General features: G+C 44.0%; 1 protein-coding gene across 10 annotated transcripts in view; it reads right to left on the reverse strand.

The window, feature by feature from the left end:
- The window catches only part of BPTF (bromodomain PHD finger transcription factor), a 61,129-nt gene extending 49,064 nt beyond the window's left edge, over nucleotides 1-12,065 (reverse strand). For 8 of the 10 annotated variants that reach the window (XR_003212727.2, XM_025895130.2, XM_025895131.2 and 5 more), the window contains exons 1-2: nucleotides 11,780-11,972; nucleotides 33-855 (exon numbers count right to left, since the gene is read on the reverse strand). Coding sequence is in view for 9 of the 10 variants with exons in the window: in XM_025895130.2 (XP_025750915.2) it covers nucleotides 33-855; nucleotides 11,780-11,972 (1,016 nt within the window). In the remaining variant the exon portion in view is untranslated. Of the gene's footprint in view, nucleotides 1-32; nucleotides 856-11,779 lie in introns of all 10 variants that reach the window. The other 2 variants (XM_025895137.2, XM_025895136.2) reach the window with 1 other exon arrangement.
- Nucleotides 12,066-15,593: the final 3,528 nt, after the last annotated feature.

Here is a 15,593-nt window from a genome sequence, read left to right on the forward strand (position 1 = left end):
TATGACTGTTCAGAAATTACTAGTTTACTCACATGATGATCCTCCTGTTCAGGAACCAGTATTTCCTCCTGTGCCTGTCGTATCCAATGGGTTCATGTCGGATGTAGGGCTTGTTTTTTTGGATTTCAGCCACACAGTCAGTCACTCCAGGCACCTTGTGTGCCACACAGACCTCACACTGCCACTCGTCCTCGGGCACCTCCTCCAGGGGGGGTTTCACACACTCCAGGTGATACACGGCCGAGCAGGTCTCACAGCACAGCAAATCCCCCAGCTTGTGACAGACCCTACAGTGATCATCGTACTGAATGACACCTTCTGACATTAACTCCTCCCGGGCAATGTTTGTGGTAAGGAACTGATCCACTAAGAACTGCAGGACTTTGATTTTATTCTCTACTGGTCCATAAGGATAGTCCTCTGTCTCTTGGTAAGGAAGAACATGATGGTATTCCTTGTCACTCTCACAATAAACCCGCAGGACCTCTGGCCACGTCATTCCATCTATGAAATACAAAGTGGAATTAACGCTATCTTTGAGGTCAGCAGGTCCAAAGGTAGTATTTGAAGTGTCTTCTTCACGTAAAACTGCTTTTAAAAGCACTATGTGCATCTCTGCCATAAGTGTGCACTGCTCTTGACTTACCAGAGCAGCACAGAAGTCCTCAAAACGAAAAGGAGAGAGGCGTAAAACAGTGCCAAAGTTCCTTAGTACCTCATAGATGGCAATAACATTCATTATATGCTCACTAGGCACCATTAAGTCCTCTGAGGATTTAGGAAACTCCAAGGGTGGGATATCTTTTTCTTCCAGTATCGGAGAGCGAGGACGATGTGCTCTTTGTCTTCTCCTACCTGGAAAAGAAACCAAACCAACAGTCAGGATTTTGCTCTTCACAGGTCAACATGTTTAAACATCAATGACTGTCTCACACTGTAAACTATTGTAAAATAAGGATTCACAATCTTCACAGTTACATAAGTGTGACAACTCAGCCAATAATCTCATATGGAAATAAAATCCCAGATATGTGAAGTTTTGCTTTAGACACCAAGAGCAGTTGCATTTCCTTTACAATATACATCTACTAAATCTTTAATATGACACCTAGAAATTTAATTGTTGGAATTACTTAGAACGAAAGATATTTCCCTCAGCCAAAAAAATAATAATAATTTAGAGATTCTTCTCATTTTTCTTCAGTATGACTTGTTTCAACTTGAGGCACCGAGCTCCAAACAACAGATATTTTGTACTAAAATACTGCAAGCTCTTCTCCTATCCAGGAAAGCTCATTTCAAGCAGATGTCTTAGGACACTGATTTCAACCAGATGAAAATACAAAAGAGAACCTAAAGCACTTTGTCCACTGCTTTCTAACTAGGATATTTCACCTGGATATCTACAAGCCACAACCAAAAGTTAAATGTGATGTTTTATGAAAATATTTCAAAAATTCCTGATTTCTGAAAACAAAACAAAACAAACAAACAAATCAACCAACCCAAAAAAACACCAACCCACTCTCATGCTTCAGTAAAACAGGAGGGATATCCACAGAATAAGAGGCAAAATTATGGAAGGGCAAAGCTTAACACAAAAAGCTAAACTAAAGAGCTGTTTTACTACCTAAAAGACACTGAGCATAATTAATTCAGTCTCAGATGCCAATTCAGATAAGAATTCCTTCCCTTTAATTCCATTACCCTTGATGCCAAGCAGAAGGAAATATGAAAGAGGAAAGTTTTTGTGCAGGACACTACCAGACAGGTGAAATATTTTAATCATCTACCAAAATAACAAAAAAACTATCCAGCAACATGCAACTATTTAGCAGCTAATGGGTTTTAGGATGCACTCATTAAACTTACTGCCATTTTTAGAAAAAAGGCAATTTAATCAAATGGAGACAACCTCATAAACCATCCTATTGGTTTAATTCAAGAACTGAACTCTGGTAAGCACACTAAGATTGTGGCCAACAACTGAACTTCAGAATTACCCCCATAAATACAGGAAATAAGTCTAATGGGGGGAGAAGACCTGCTAAGGCAGACCCTGCTGAACCTTAAACACCTTAAACTTTAATGCATTGAAAAAGGGAAAAAAAAGTTACCAGAAAGAAAAGCTACCTTTAAGAAACACCTTGATGCATAACAAATGATTCCAGAAGAAAAATAAATTAATTCCTGAGCTGATATGGCAAAAGGATCCCAGATAAACCCTCCCTTCCCAATTTTAAAGAATTAAATCTTATGCAACAAGTTACACACTCAAACAATATGGATGAATTGCCAGATGTTTCCACTGCAGAAGTAATGGGTCAACATCATCTGAGGGTAAAAATAACTTTCCAAGTTTAGTGAAGTTGGAGTTGTGACTGTGGAAAATGAAAGAATGCTTCTATGACTGTCTTCCAACATGCATTAATCAGTGGAAAATGTTTAATCATGGCAAACGCACCAAGACACAGGAGTTTCACAGCCAGGCCCAAAGCAAGAGTTCTCCAGATGAAACTCAGCTTTTCTATCACCATGATCCAAAATCACAGATTAATTAAACCAGCTGTGGTTTGTGCAAAGGCCACAAAGCAAAAATCACACACACACACTACACTCCTTCAGGGCCCTGAACTTTCCTTCAATATTGTGTGGGACCCGTCCCAGCTGGCCATGCAGGACATCAACAACACAGAGCAGATACTCTGAGATCACTGATGGTCCTCACAGAGTCCAAATATCACAAAGCCAGCAGAGTTATCAACTAGGATTCTTCCCAGTGTTTGCAACTGTAGCAGAAGAATGTATCTGTCACACAGCAAAGCCATAAAACAGCCCTTCAAGAGCAGCAAGGACCTTCCCCCTGCTTTACCCAAATTCACCAAGAGTGACAAACCCCCATAATTTCAGACAAACTGCAATGAAGGACCACTGCTGAAAGAACCAAAGGCTCTTTATGTCTTCTCATGGGTTGAGATTTTTCCCCCTTCAACAAAATTCTGCTTGTTCTGTGCATGGTTTTTTCCCCCTCATTAAAGGACCAGACTCCCAACACACCCCCTTTGCTGACATCTCTGCCAAGAGATAACCACAGGTATGGAATCACAGAATAACTGAGGTTGGAAAAGACCTTTAAGACCATCAAGTCCAACTGTCAACCCATCCATGTTCACCACCAAACCACGTCCTCAAGTGCCACATCCTCTGAACACTTCCAGGGGTGGTGATTCCACCACTTCCCTGGGCAGCTGTTCCAGTGCTTTACAACCCTTGCAGGGAAAAAAAATGTCTTACTAACTAATCTGAACATCCCCTGGTGCAAATTAAGGCCACTGTATTTGTCACACCAAAAAAGAACCCTAAAACAAGGCATTCCTGGTATGTTCTGAAAAAACTAATCCCTAACACTTCCTCTATTGCAATCAGTTTATGTGTTTGCACAGAAATGTTAAAAGTAATAATAAAACTAATAGTTGGGACAGTAAGAAACACACAGTGCATTATAAAACATGTGCTTCCTTTGTCCACTACTTTGTGCCACACCTCACAGTTGCAGCACATTAAAATACTCCCCATCCACACTGCAAATCACACACCACAGCTCAAGAGCTCCAATCATTTCTCTTTTCAGACACTGAACTGCCTTGAAGAATTCTGAACTGCATATGAACTGGTTTCCAGAGCTAAAAAAGGAAAGTATTCAGAGATGTAGAATGTCTTAGAAAGAAACTGTATTTTTCTTGAATGAGTTGGTGGCACAGTATTTCAGATCTTTCTGTGCCGGCTTTTCTTCTTTCTAATTTCACTTTCAATTTGTTACTAACATTTGGTGTACCCAGGCTGAACAGAATTTGAAGTTCAGAAGGGAATCACAAAGTGTGATTTGGAAATTCAGAAATTCCAAGCAATTTGTGCTTATACTTATTACTGATCAGTGCATCAACTGTGAGCTCAAGGAACACTCCAGACACCTCCAAAAACCCAACAAAAACCTGCCCCAAACCCCAACCCAACCAACCCAAGCAGTCTAATAATCTCCAGTGAAAAGGATGGACATTCTCTGCCAAGGTGCTCAGAAATCCTGAAGCATCTCTAAGTGGCCACTGAACTGAAATTAAAAGTGCAGGTCACTGGAATATCAGATAATGATGTCAAAGTGCTACAACCTCTTTTTTTGAGCTGAAATGTTTGTGTTCTACTGGTTGGGTGGACAACCTTCTTTCTGCACTGCTGATTATCTGCATGTGCTCACACCCCACCCAGCTCACCCTGCTTTGCAGCAGTTTCATTTCTGTGAAGGTTTTTGAAGATCACAGTCCATGTTTATCCAACTGTGCCTCAGAAACACATAAAAAAAAATCCCTCAAACCTTGAAAAATGCTTTCCTACCATAAACACACCCAACTTTTCAAGCTCTTCACTTTCAAGGACAATCTTCTTTTCCACAAGGCAAATTGTCCAGTGTTGGAATTTGACATTTACTGGCAGACACAGCCCAGCAGAAAACTTGGATCTCTTCATTTTGACTTTAAATTACTTTACAGATTCTAGGATTTGACAACAACTTTTTTTTTTTTTTTACTTGTCATTTGTCAAAGATTTTGGCCTCCACAGGGAATGTTTGTTTCAAGGCAAAATTGCAGTTTGCACTGTTTTGCCTGAAAGAAAAACCACCAAGAGGATTCCAGAGCAGGTGCATGAGCAGGTTCCTTCTGCTTTGAGCACCACCTGACTGAGCAGATTTTAAACTGAATCCACATGAATTTACTCTCAATTAAAGACTCCCCATTTACACACACTGCAGTCTCCCAAAACGTACTCAAGTTTTATTACATGCAAATTGGATACTTTTAAGATGGTTTTTGCATATTAACTAAGTCTCTGAATCAAATTTCACCTCCAAGTTTGAGGCAGCACAAAGGGAGAAAACATCCACTTCTGCACCACTCAAATTCCACAGCTTTATTTGGAAGGACAAATGGATTTGCCAATAGTCTCCTGCTGCCACAACTGGACTATTGACAGGATCCAGATCACCTTTAGTGTCTCAGCATTATATTTTTACCCAGCACAAATTTCTTTTAACTGGCATTCCTTCACTAGTTGTCTCCCAAAGTGCCCAAGCAGCCTGCACTGGTTACCTGTCCCTACTTTGAATTCTCTAGCTGAAGATCAAACTAAATCTGTAATTAAGATTAAAGAGTAAACAATTTTATTCCCATGGCAAATTTAATTATAGATATTGATAATTACAGCCTACACTTACAATGATCTATGAAAATAATTTATATTACAAATATTTAAACAAACACACTAATGATATTTGAAATAAAATGAAGTTACTGAACTAACAGTCTGAACACCCAGAACCAGAATTTACTTTAAAAACCCAAACACTTGCTTTATTTTTTTTTCCATCTATTCAACTTATTTGGTTCAAATGCTGACCTTTCCAAAATTTAGAAACGAAAAGGAGCTTGAAAGGACCAAAAAGCTTGACTCTACTTTCATTCACAGACTGAGAGAAGACAAGGGAAAGTCACATCTATGCTTAACCACAGGAGAATATAGAACTTAAAACTACTTTAACCATCTTTAACATCATCCTATGTAGAATTTTAAAACAGAGTATCTCAATGAACTATTGACAGTGTCCAGAATACAGAAAGGTTGGAGCAGGACTAAATATGACTTTCATGCACTTCAGTTATTCCAATCACCTGCAGCCTAAAAAAAAATCCCCAAAATCCACTTTTGCCTTGTCTCAGTGATGTTACACATCCCTCCTCTCCAGATGTACAGGACCAGTAAAGAGCCTTCCAGCCCAACATATTCCAAGGACTGGACTGGTGGATGGGATCCTACAGGACAAATGCTCTGCCAGAACCACTGTGTTGTTAGAACAGGGACAGAGTGGTGGCTGCACTGGGATGACCTGAAAAATACACACTTGGCCCACCCTTTCTTGGTCTGAAAGCTCACAACTGGTCTCTAAAAACTTTCCCTTCCTCATCATTTCTCAGGGCTTGAGTCAAGCTCAGGGTTCCTGCTCACTGTTGCTGTGGAGAGGATAAACTTGGTAAGAGTATTGGGGAGAGAAAAGTCAGACCAAGGAGTTTCAGATACTTCATAAATCTGTCACAGGAGGGGGAAAATATAGAACAACCCCCACCACCCTTCAGCTGCACTCCACAAAACTGACCCCAGCAAGTGAAAAGACTTTTAATTCTCCCCCAAGAACAGATTATGAATTTTTGGTTTCAAGTTCCACGAGTCAAGTCAAACCTCACTACTCTCACATAAAAGTCCATCTTCAGTAAAGTAGAACTGGGCTGGTTTTGTTTTCCAGATCATGAGTCACTGCAAAAACTTCTCACCATAAAGACCAGCTGGCAGTTCTATATGATGTCCTGGAAGCAGAGTGCTCCTTAGAGAAGACGCCCTCTCCTACGTTTTCCTTCCTCCTGGAAACTCCTGAACTCCCTGTTTTGGTTTGGTTTTAATAAACACACACTTCTTGTTGCTGCTTTGCACCAGTCACATTTCAAACGGGACTGAACAGCAACACAGCTCCTGTTGGATATCACTGAGAAAACTGGGAACAGTCGATGAAAATGCACAAGAAAAGGTTTTTTGGGGTTTTTCTTTCCTTTCACAGCAGAATGCAGAAACTGGAGAGAGCTGCATGTTTGTCACAGCAATATCCAAGCTGGTTCCTTAATTAAAAGTCAACCCCTTGGGAGAACATTTGTTCAGCTTACACCAAAGAAGAAAAAGCAGTAAAATGAATGAGTTTAACATAAAATAAGAATATATTATGAAAAGTAGTACTGAAATAGAAGAATCTAAATCTTTTTCTTGGGATGGGCCAAAATTAAAGGCTTTGACTTCTACAAAACACTTTTTTTTCCCCTTTAAAAATGCCAACCTGATAATCAACATGTTTCTAATATCCACAAGTTGAACAGTCTCTTCCAGAAAAAAATTTTGAAAGAATAAGATGTGTCTGTAACTACTTGTAGGTGCAGTTCCAATTTGAGCATTGCTCTGCAATAATCACACCTAACCCAATTTATTTCTTTTGCCTGGAAAAAAGAAAAGTAAACAACACCAAACATAAACCAGATTAAACTTAATCTAAACCAACATTAAAAATGAGACATTTCAGGCACCACAAAAGCTTTGGAAGTTGAAACACAAATGGAAAAATAACTAGTTATGAGACTACATCCTGAGTGCACCCCATCACACAAATTCTCACCTGTTAAGTCTGACTCCTGCTTTGCCCTGTACAAAAATAGGTCTTGATGTTCTTTTAAAACCTTAAAACTTTTGGCTGCTTTTTCTCAGTTTGTACACCTGTCAGCAGTGCATTTTTAAATTAAACTAGGGTTCTCTACGGATTTTATATTAAAAATTTAATTTCCCACCTTTATGGCCATCAGCAGTCTCCCAGCAGGAGCCAGGAATACAAACCCACTGAGTTCTGTGGCATCACTTGAACATTTGGAGAACTAATGCAAGACAAGTAACAGATGAGGTCCCACACTGCCATCCTGAGAAGGACTCAGAGGCACAACCCTTTCATGCCTTGAACCCAGGCAAAAAAACCTACCCAAAAATACAGGGAGCGCTGACTTAATGATTTTCAGGAACAATTTGACAGTTTCTTAGGAACCACACTCGGGATGAGTTGTAACTCATTTCAGAAGTTAGAGAGAGCCCTGAGAGCCAGCCCCAGTCTAAAATCCACCTTTATTCACCTCACACCAGTCCTACCCAAAACAACGATCAATTATGGAATTTTACTGCGGATCTACAAAAAAAAGTTTGCACAATAAACTCATCAGCAGCCCATCAAACTATCCTCCCCTTTACAACACACATATTGATAAGGGTGAGGCACCTGCAGCACAGAGCTCTGACCCAAGTGACAAACACCCTCTCCAGATAAACTGCCAATTTACGAGTCAATACAGGAGGATCAGCCCCAGATTTACTCCTCTGGCCTTCACAGTTTCTTTGTTGGGACTCTCTCCTACATTTTCCATGACTGGCATGATGAACTAGTGATCATTCCCTCTAGAGCACAAATCAAAGTGCAGATCACTAAGTGGTAAAATAAGAGCATGCCAGGTTTAATTTAGAGAAGAGGGTACCCCAGGTAAGGTGTCTGGGAGGCTGATAAATCTTCTCTCCCTGCACACAAAAGAGGCTGCATATCTTACTGTCCTATCTCAATGTCTCCACTTAAACAATTCCTCAAGAGCAGAAAAACGTTAAGATAAAAAAATCACTCCAGACACACAGAATGCTGCTTTCCAGCTACCTTCTTTCACTCGGAAGAAAAAGGTGAAGTAACCAGATAACAGAAGCAATGGTCAAGTCCTGCAAGTGCTCAGACTAACAAAATCCACCTAAAAGTATTATTTAATGTGTTCTAGGACAAATATTTTGGCTCCCAACTCGAGCTTGTTCAACAGATTGATGATGATGATCTCAGCCAAAATCTAGACATACAGTTCTTCCTAAAGGTAGTTTTTCTAGGTTTTGAGGAAGAAAAATCAAGAAACAAAAAATGAAGGAGTTCCAGGCACCTTATTAACTCCTTCTCTTAAAAGTCTGCAACATATGGAAAATACTTGGTAACTGTAATGCAAGGGTGACAAGCCTAAAGTAGAATTTTCAGTAGACACGGAATGGCAAAAATGTTTAGTGATCCAAGATACACAGGATACCTGTCCTAAGAGTACATCCACCTGCTGGGAATGCCAAGGGGTAAGAGACATCACACACACAAAATCTGTGTGAAATTATAAGTGTCATATGCTTTTACTGTACCATTATTAAGTAGTATATTAAAGGCATTTTACCTTTCCCAAGATTTTGCTTCTTTAAATACTTATAATAACAACAACGTAGTAAAAAGGTATCCTTACAGCCAAGCTCAAGATAAATCAAACTCCCCATCAGAGCATAAAAACTGAGCCTTTCTTGGCTTGAGACATTGCTCTGTGATCTTTTAATTCATTGTTCAATGGAAGTTTGAAAAGACTGTAGAAAGAGTCACCCGTTTAACTGGGATGTGATTTATGTGTAAAAGCTTGGTTGACAGGGGAGTTTGACTGGGAGGGCAATTTTTTAATATCCTGCTCTCAAAAAATAAACTCCTCAGCCCCTAAGACTATATCCTGAGAGTGGCTGTAATTCAGGTTGCAAATGACTGAGGGAAGATAAAAGGAGAAGGATTGTTCATCATCTCCTCTGGTAAAAAACTGCAGGATTCTGTCAGGAGAGAGTTTAAAACAAGGGAAGAGACACTCCTTCAAGGCCTCCAGTTCACCAGGAACTCTGTCACTGTCTTACAATTTGTCTGGTTTGAAGACAAAGATCTGAAAGGAAAAAGCCCATATGTAAACACAGCTACAGACCAGCTCTGGCTCAGGGTGCACCTGAGTCAAACAGCTCTGGAACCCCTGAAGGAACATTTAATTCAGACACATCTGTGCTTTAACTCCCCTCTGCACTGGCCACTGTCAGACACAGGTCCTGATGTTGGATGAACCTTTTCCTTGCCTATTAATGCTGTTCTGATGTCCAGCATCCCTCCCTGGATTATGACAGGACTGGGATCTCCATCAGGGCCACCACAGCACAGCCGTGCTCCCCACACAGAGATATATCCTGGAGAGGAACAGACTGAGCTGAGTGAATGAAAAGTTTATATTTTCTTTGCAAAAGGGCAACAGATTGTCTGGGAGAGAGGGGAGGAGGCAGGGAGACCTTTAGGCAAATACTGAACTAATGGGAACCACCAGAAAATCACCAAAACAACAACAGAGATGTTTTAACTCTGGAAAATTCAGCATAAACACCTAAGGGTGAAAATGCTTACACTTGCACTTGTCTGAAAGAAGCTAACTGAAGTCATCCTGACCAGGTGAGAAATAAACATATAAATGATCAAAATGGTTTCTGATACACCTCAATACCACATAAAACCTGTCTCTGCTTGTACAACAATGCACACAGAGCTGTCCTGGGATTTGCCAAAACACTGAGCACATTTCAAAAACTGCATCCACCCATTCTCTGCACAACTCACTTGAAACCTGGATGCTCATGTGAAAAATATTTTCCTGACCTAGCCAGTTACAGTCGTAAATATATTACTTTCCTGACATAAGCACACCCAACAAGTAATAAAAATTAAAGTTACCACAACTAAGCAGAAAATGAAGAGTTAAAAGTCAAGAGAGTGCTTTAAAGCTTTTTTCTTCTGCGAAGGCAGATCTCAACCTTTAAAGTAAAAAATATTCCAAAAATTTCAATTTGATTGCAGGACACCCCTGCAACAGGTAAACTAACTTCTTAAAAATTATCTCTAAATTAATTTAATTCAGCAATGCATGTATTTAGTTCGATTCGTTTACATTTTTGAGCATATGGATATAGGTTAAAAAATATATAGACAAACATATAAAGCCTTTTAAAGGACTATTATGAAGTCACAGAATGAGCTGATACCCTGAACTCACCAAAATAAAAACAAATGACACATTTAGCAGCCAGTACTTCCCCCTTTTAAGAAGTCATCAGATAATTACTCAAAACTTACTACTTAACTTTCAGTTAAGATGCAATGCATTTACACCAACAACCTGTTCCTTCCCTCTTACAAAGTGGCCAAACACCAGCAGTGTCTGCTGCTCTGGAGCCCAAATCACCAGAGGTGCTTAACTACTCTCCTGGTTCAGACACTTTAAAAAAAAATTAAAAAATAAAATATTCTAAGTTTGGACTCCATTCTAGAATGAGTTCAAAAAAATCCAAAGTGTTTAAGGTTAAATAAAAGAATTTTCGAAGGTTGAAACCCACATGGTTAATGAACCAATTAAGGACACCCAGAAGAGCAGGCCTTAAAAAATTGTGCCCAAATTTGCCACTAGAATTAAAAAAAAATAAATAACCACAATGATGTTTAACGAGTTGTAATCCCAGCACAAGTTTTAAAGGTTGCTATATCTTAAGATAAACGCAGCATTTAAACCCAAGACTTTTGACTCGACCTCCACCTTTTAATCTTCGAGCTTAACTAAAACAAGGTTTACACCCTTGCAATGAGGCCCTGTGCACTTTTCTCTAAACTATAACAATGCAATCTCCATTTTGAACAATGCACCTCATTTCCCTCCTTGGAAAGCTACTTTTGTCTTAAAGCCAGTAAATGCTGGATCCAGTTGTAGCTCTGATTTCAAGAGCCTGAAAATTTTCAGTGTTTCTGGGGTTTTCGGGTTTTTTTAAGGCCACTTCCAAGTTGCATGTGCCTCCTTTCCTTTCAACATCAAGTTACATTTGCAAGCACAAGCCATCTCTTCCTGTGTTTAATTGAAAGGACCTCTTTGCAAGGCGTGCCTGTCGCTTCCCTTGTTTTTAAATTTAAAGAGAAACGCTCCACGCACTTTTGACATCGTTTGCAACACGTTCAGGTGGATCATTTCTGCAGGCACCACAATCCACGCGCATATTTGCAAAGCATCCCCTCGTTACAGCCAGTCCTGCCCGCCCTCCTCCCTCCTCCCGGTGCATGTGTTTGGGAGCATCTTCTAATGCTCCCGCATCCGTGGGGTTGCCACCGGTTATTTGCGACCCCCTGTCCCCGGGAGCGCTCGCAGAAATCCCTCACACCGCGCCTGGGAGCGCGGACCGGATCTGCAAACCTAAAGGGAGCGTGTGGGGGACCCCTCGACTTGTTTGAGTTCGCCCACGGGCTCTCTACCTGGGGTGCTGCTGTAGGTGCTGTGGCTCCTGAAGCTGCTCTCAGTGCAATAACTGGCGTCGTCCTCATCCTCCATCTCCTCGGGGTAGTCGGAGTCGTCGTCGTCCTCCTCCTCCATTATCTCCTCCTCCTCTTCCTCCTCGGAGTTCTGGTTATCCTCGGGGTCTCCCTCCTCCTCCTCCTCGGACACCATGCTCTCCTCCTCCTCCTCGCTCTCATGATCGTCGTACACCACTTTGCTGATGCTCCTCCTGGACGAGGCAGCCCTGCCTTGGCTGTTGCAGCTGCCTCCCTCGATACGCGAAACATAACACATATATCCAACATGCCCCTCTGGCACACGCCGCCCCCGGTTGCCCTGCCGCCCTGTGTCCTACCGCCTTGCTCCTCCTGGCTCCCCACCTGGTGCGTCAACTGGTGCCGCCGCGCGCCCGCCTTCCTCTTGCCGCCCCCCTTGGGCGAGGGCGGCGGCGGGGCGGCGAGGCCTGGGTCAGCGCCGGCTCCCTTCTGCTTTGGGCCCCGCCGGTCTTCCGGCTGGGCCGCGGCCGTGCCCACCTGCCGCGGCTCGCTGCCGCCGCTGCCGGGAGCGCAAGCCCGCCGATGGCGGCCCGCCGGGGCCGGGGCGCTCGCCGGAGCGGCAGGCCGCCGCCGGCTTTGCTGCTGCTTGGCGGCCTCCCGGCGCGCCCCGCATCGCTGGGCGCTGGCCGAGGGGAAGGGGGAAGGAGGCGGGGGGTGGTGGAAAACGGGCGGCTCGGGAGTGCGCTTCGGAAGTCCGGACAGGCGGCTACGGGGAGGCTTCCGCGCCCCGCATCGGGCGCCGGGGCCGGGCCGGGGGGCCGGGCGGAGGGCCGCGGTCAGCGCGAATCGCCGGCGCCCCGCTCCGGATTCGCCGCCGGCCCGCCATCTTGTTTCCCCGCCTGCGCCTCGGCCGCTCGCGCTGACTGGGGGAAGCGGCCACCAGGGCCTGAGCGCGCTCACCGTGACCGCCCCGCTGCGCGCTGCGCGCCCAGCCGCACGCCAGGGGGCGCATCCCGGCGCGCTGAGGGGGGTAACCGGCGAGGGACGGGGAGAGAGCCGGGACCACCGGGATACACCGGGATACACCGAGATGGATACACCGGGGACACCACCGGGACCCCCGGGACCACCGGGATACACCGGGATACACCGGGATATACCGAGATGGGATACACCGGGACACACTGGGACCCACCGGGATACATCGGGACCCACCGGGACACACCGAGATACATCGGGACCCACCGGGATACACCGGGATCCACCAGGACACACCAGGACACACTGAGATACACCGGGACCGGGACCGACACCGACCCCCGGCACTGACACAGACCCCCAGCAGCGCCACCGACCGCTGGCACTGCCACCGAACCCCGACCCCGATCCCGACTCGCGCTGCCGGCACCGACTGCCCCCCCATGACACTGCCCGGGCACCGCCGCCGGCCCCAGCTGCCCCCGGCTCCGACCCCGCTCACTCGCCCCTGTCCCCCCGCTGTGCCCCCACGGCCGGACCTGCCCCGGGCTCACCGTGTGCCCACCCCCGACCCGCGGTGCCCGAGCCCAGCGTGTCCCTCTCCCGAGGGACCCCCGAGTCCCCCGGGCACAGCCGTGAGCGAGGTGGGCCCCGGGCAGGGGCTCCACACAAGGCACTTCACCCCCACCGAGACCAGAGCCCGTGGATGTTCCCTCGGGAGAGGTTTCCCTTCGCCGCCCGCACCAAGCAGCTCCCCTGTCGTACTTTAAATCCTCACCCACTAAACCCCTCTTGAAGCTCACCTTTACACAGCCAGTCACTGTAAAGCACAGACTGAGATCACACATGGACCCACCATTAGCATTTTCATCCATCTACTCTGTGTCCACAGTTCACTGGATCACTACATCATCTATTTTGTGCTCCCTCTGGTTTTCCCATTTGCCAGAGCCCCCAAAGGGCTAAAAAGTCGACAGTTGCACTGTTGGGTTTCCAACAGCGTCGCTTGAATTCAAGGTATCGGTTTCAGTACAAACTGAGAGCTGGCCCAAGGCACACAAACATCTTGCATTTCTGACAACCAGCCTTCTTGTCATTGCTAAATCGACACGGCTCTGGGATTCCAGAGAGCCTGAAGCTTTATCATTAGCAAATCAATCCACTCACATGTTAATTTTCTCTCAGTCCCTTGCTCATGGTTCTGAGCAAGGTAAATAAACCCCAACCCTGGCCATGCCACAAGCGTGGCAGCTCCATGTCCAACGTGTCATTTCATTTCCGTCCTTCCAGAGTCATTTTTGAAGTGCCTTTTGTTCATTAACCTGTTGCTCAAGCCAAGCACCTCATTAAACCCACAAACCTGCAAGTATGCAACAATGGCAGCAGGGTTTAGCCCAGTTTGCACTCTTACATCCAGCTTTTTATCTGCACCTCTCTTACAGTGTTGCAGCTGCACAGGCTGAACCTTGGTCTAAGCACAGTATGACACACACAGCAACAGCAATATTGTTGCCCAACCCCATTTACACCTTTAGACTCAATTTGCATTCCAAACCTTCCAAATTACCTTTAGATTGCTTATGTCAGGCTAATTTTTGCAACCTCTTACAAGATTGCAAAGGATTGTGGTAACTCTTCAAAAACATGAATACACAGATACACATTTTGAGGGAGGTTATTTCTCTGCCTCCCTTTGTGATCTTGGAAGAACCATCTGTGCATTCTGCCCTCTACACACTGAGAATCCAGCAAAGGTATGTAGTGCATCTACTGCACTAACCACACAGCCTGCAGCACTATGAGAGCATTATTATCTCTGAAATTCTGTGTATTTTGTGTACCTGGAGTGGATCAAAGGTGCTAAGAAACATTTGCTTCTGAACTATGAATCCAAATACCTTTTCTCTCAATCCCATCCCTTATTGAGCAGTTGGTGACGTAGAAGTGCTTACTGAACAGGACATAATTTTATAGGTGGAGAAATGGATGCATAGAGAGGTACATTAACTTTCAGGGTCAGGACTATAAATCAGTCCTTTCCAACACACAGCTCAGTACAGAGAAATCAACCCTGGCCCCTTAACCCACTCACATCCACTCAGAATAGAACATATTGATTAGGAACTTGAAGTTCCTTTTTGCTAGTATGGTTAAATGAGCATATTTATTACTGAATTGAATATAGCAGGAAGAGGAATTTTTGGTTGGAGGCCCTACCCTGCCTCCCTGCTCAGGACTGATGGAGAAAAAGCCTCCTTTCACAAGGCACTTTGGAGAAGATGAATAGCCCAGTTGTTCCAAGCTGTTGTCTGGATGGGTTCCTCTCTCCAAGGATAAGGGAAAGAACCTACAGCTGGATGGCATTCAGAACAAGCAGCATATGCTCTTGCTTAAATTATTGAGACACTTTTGTCCAGTCCTTCCCTCCAGTTATTTCATAACTTGTATTAGGAATTGAATTTAAGTGTTCACCTCTCAAATCAGTTCCATGTACATTTTTCTAAGACACCAAAGTGTTGCTCAGTAACGTTACACCAGAACTCAGCTGCAGACTAAAAGTCAGTCCTAAGAAGCAAGGGCTTGCATGACTTTTGCTGGGGTAATTCAATGTATTTCCAGTTGCCATTTTCATCAAGAGTATAATTCAACAGATGCTTATACCTGTAAAAACCTTCATCAAATGTTGTTTTCATAAAGCTTCATCACTTTTTATTTTAAAGAGAGTCAAACCCAATCTAAAACTATGATATACTTTGAAATGCAAGAATTGAAGCAGTACAGATGAGGTTAACTAATTGAGGTGTTCACTAGTTGAAAA

The sequence above is a fragment of the Manacus vitellinus genome, unplaced genomic scaffold, assembly GCF_001715985.3.
Source record: "Manacus vitellinus isolate BGI_N305 unplaced genomic scaffold, ASM171598v3 scaffold_24_pilon, whole genome shotgun sequence".
NCBI classification, from domain to species: domain Eukaryota; kingdom Metazoa; phylum Chordata; class Aves; order Passeriformes; family Pipridae; genus Manacus; species Manacus vitellinus.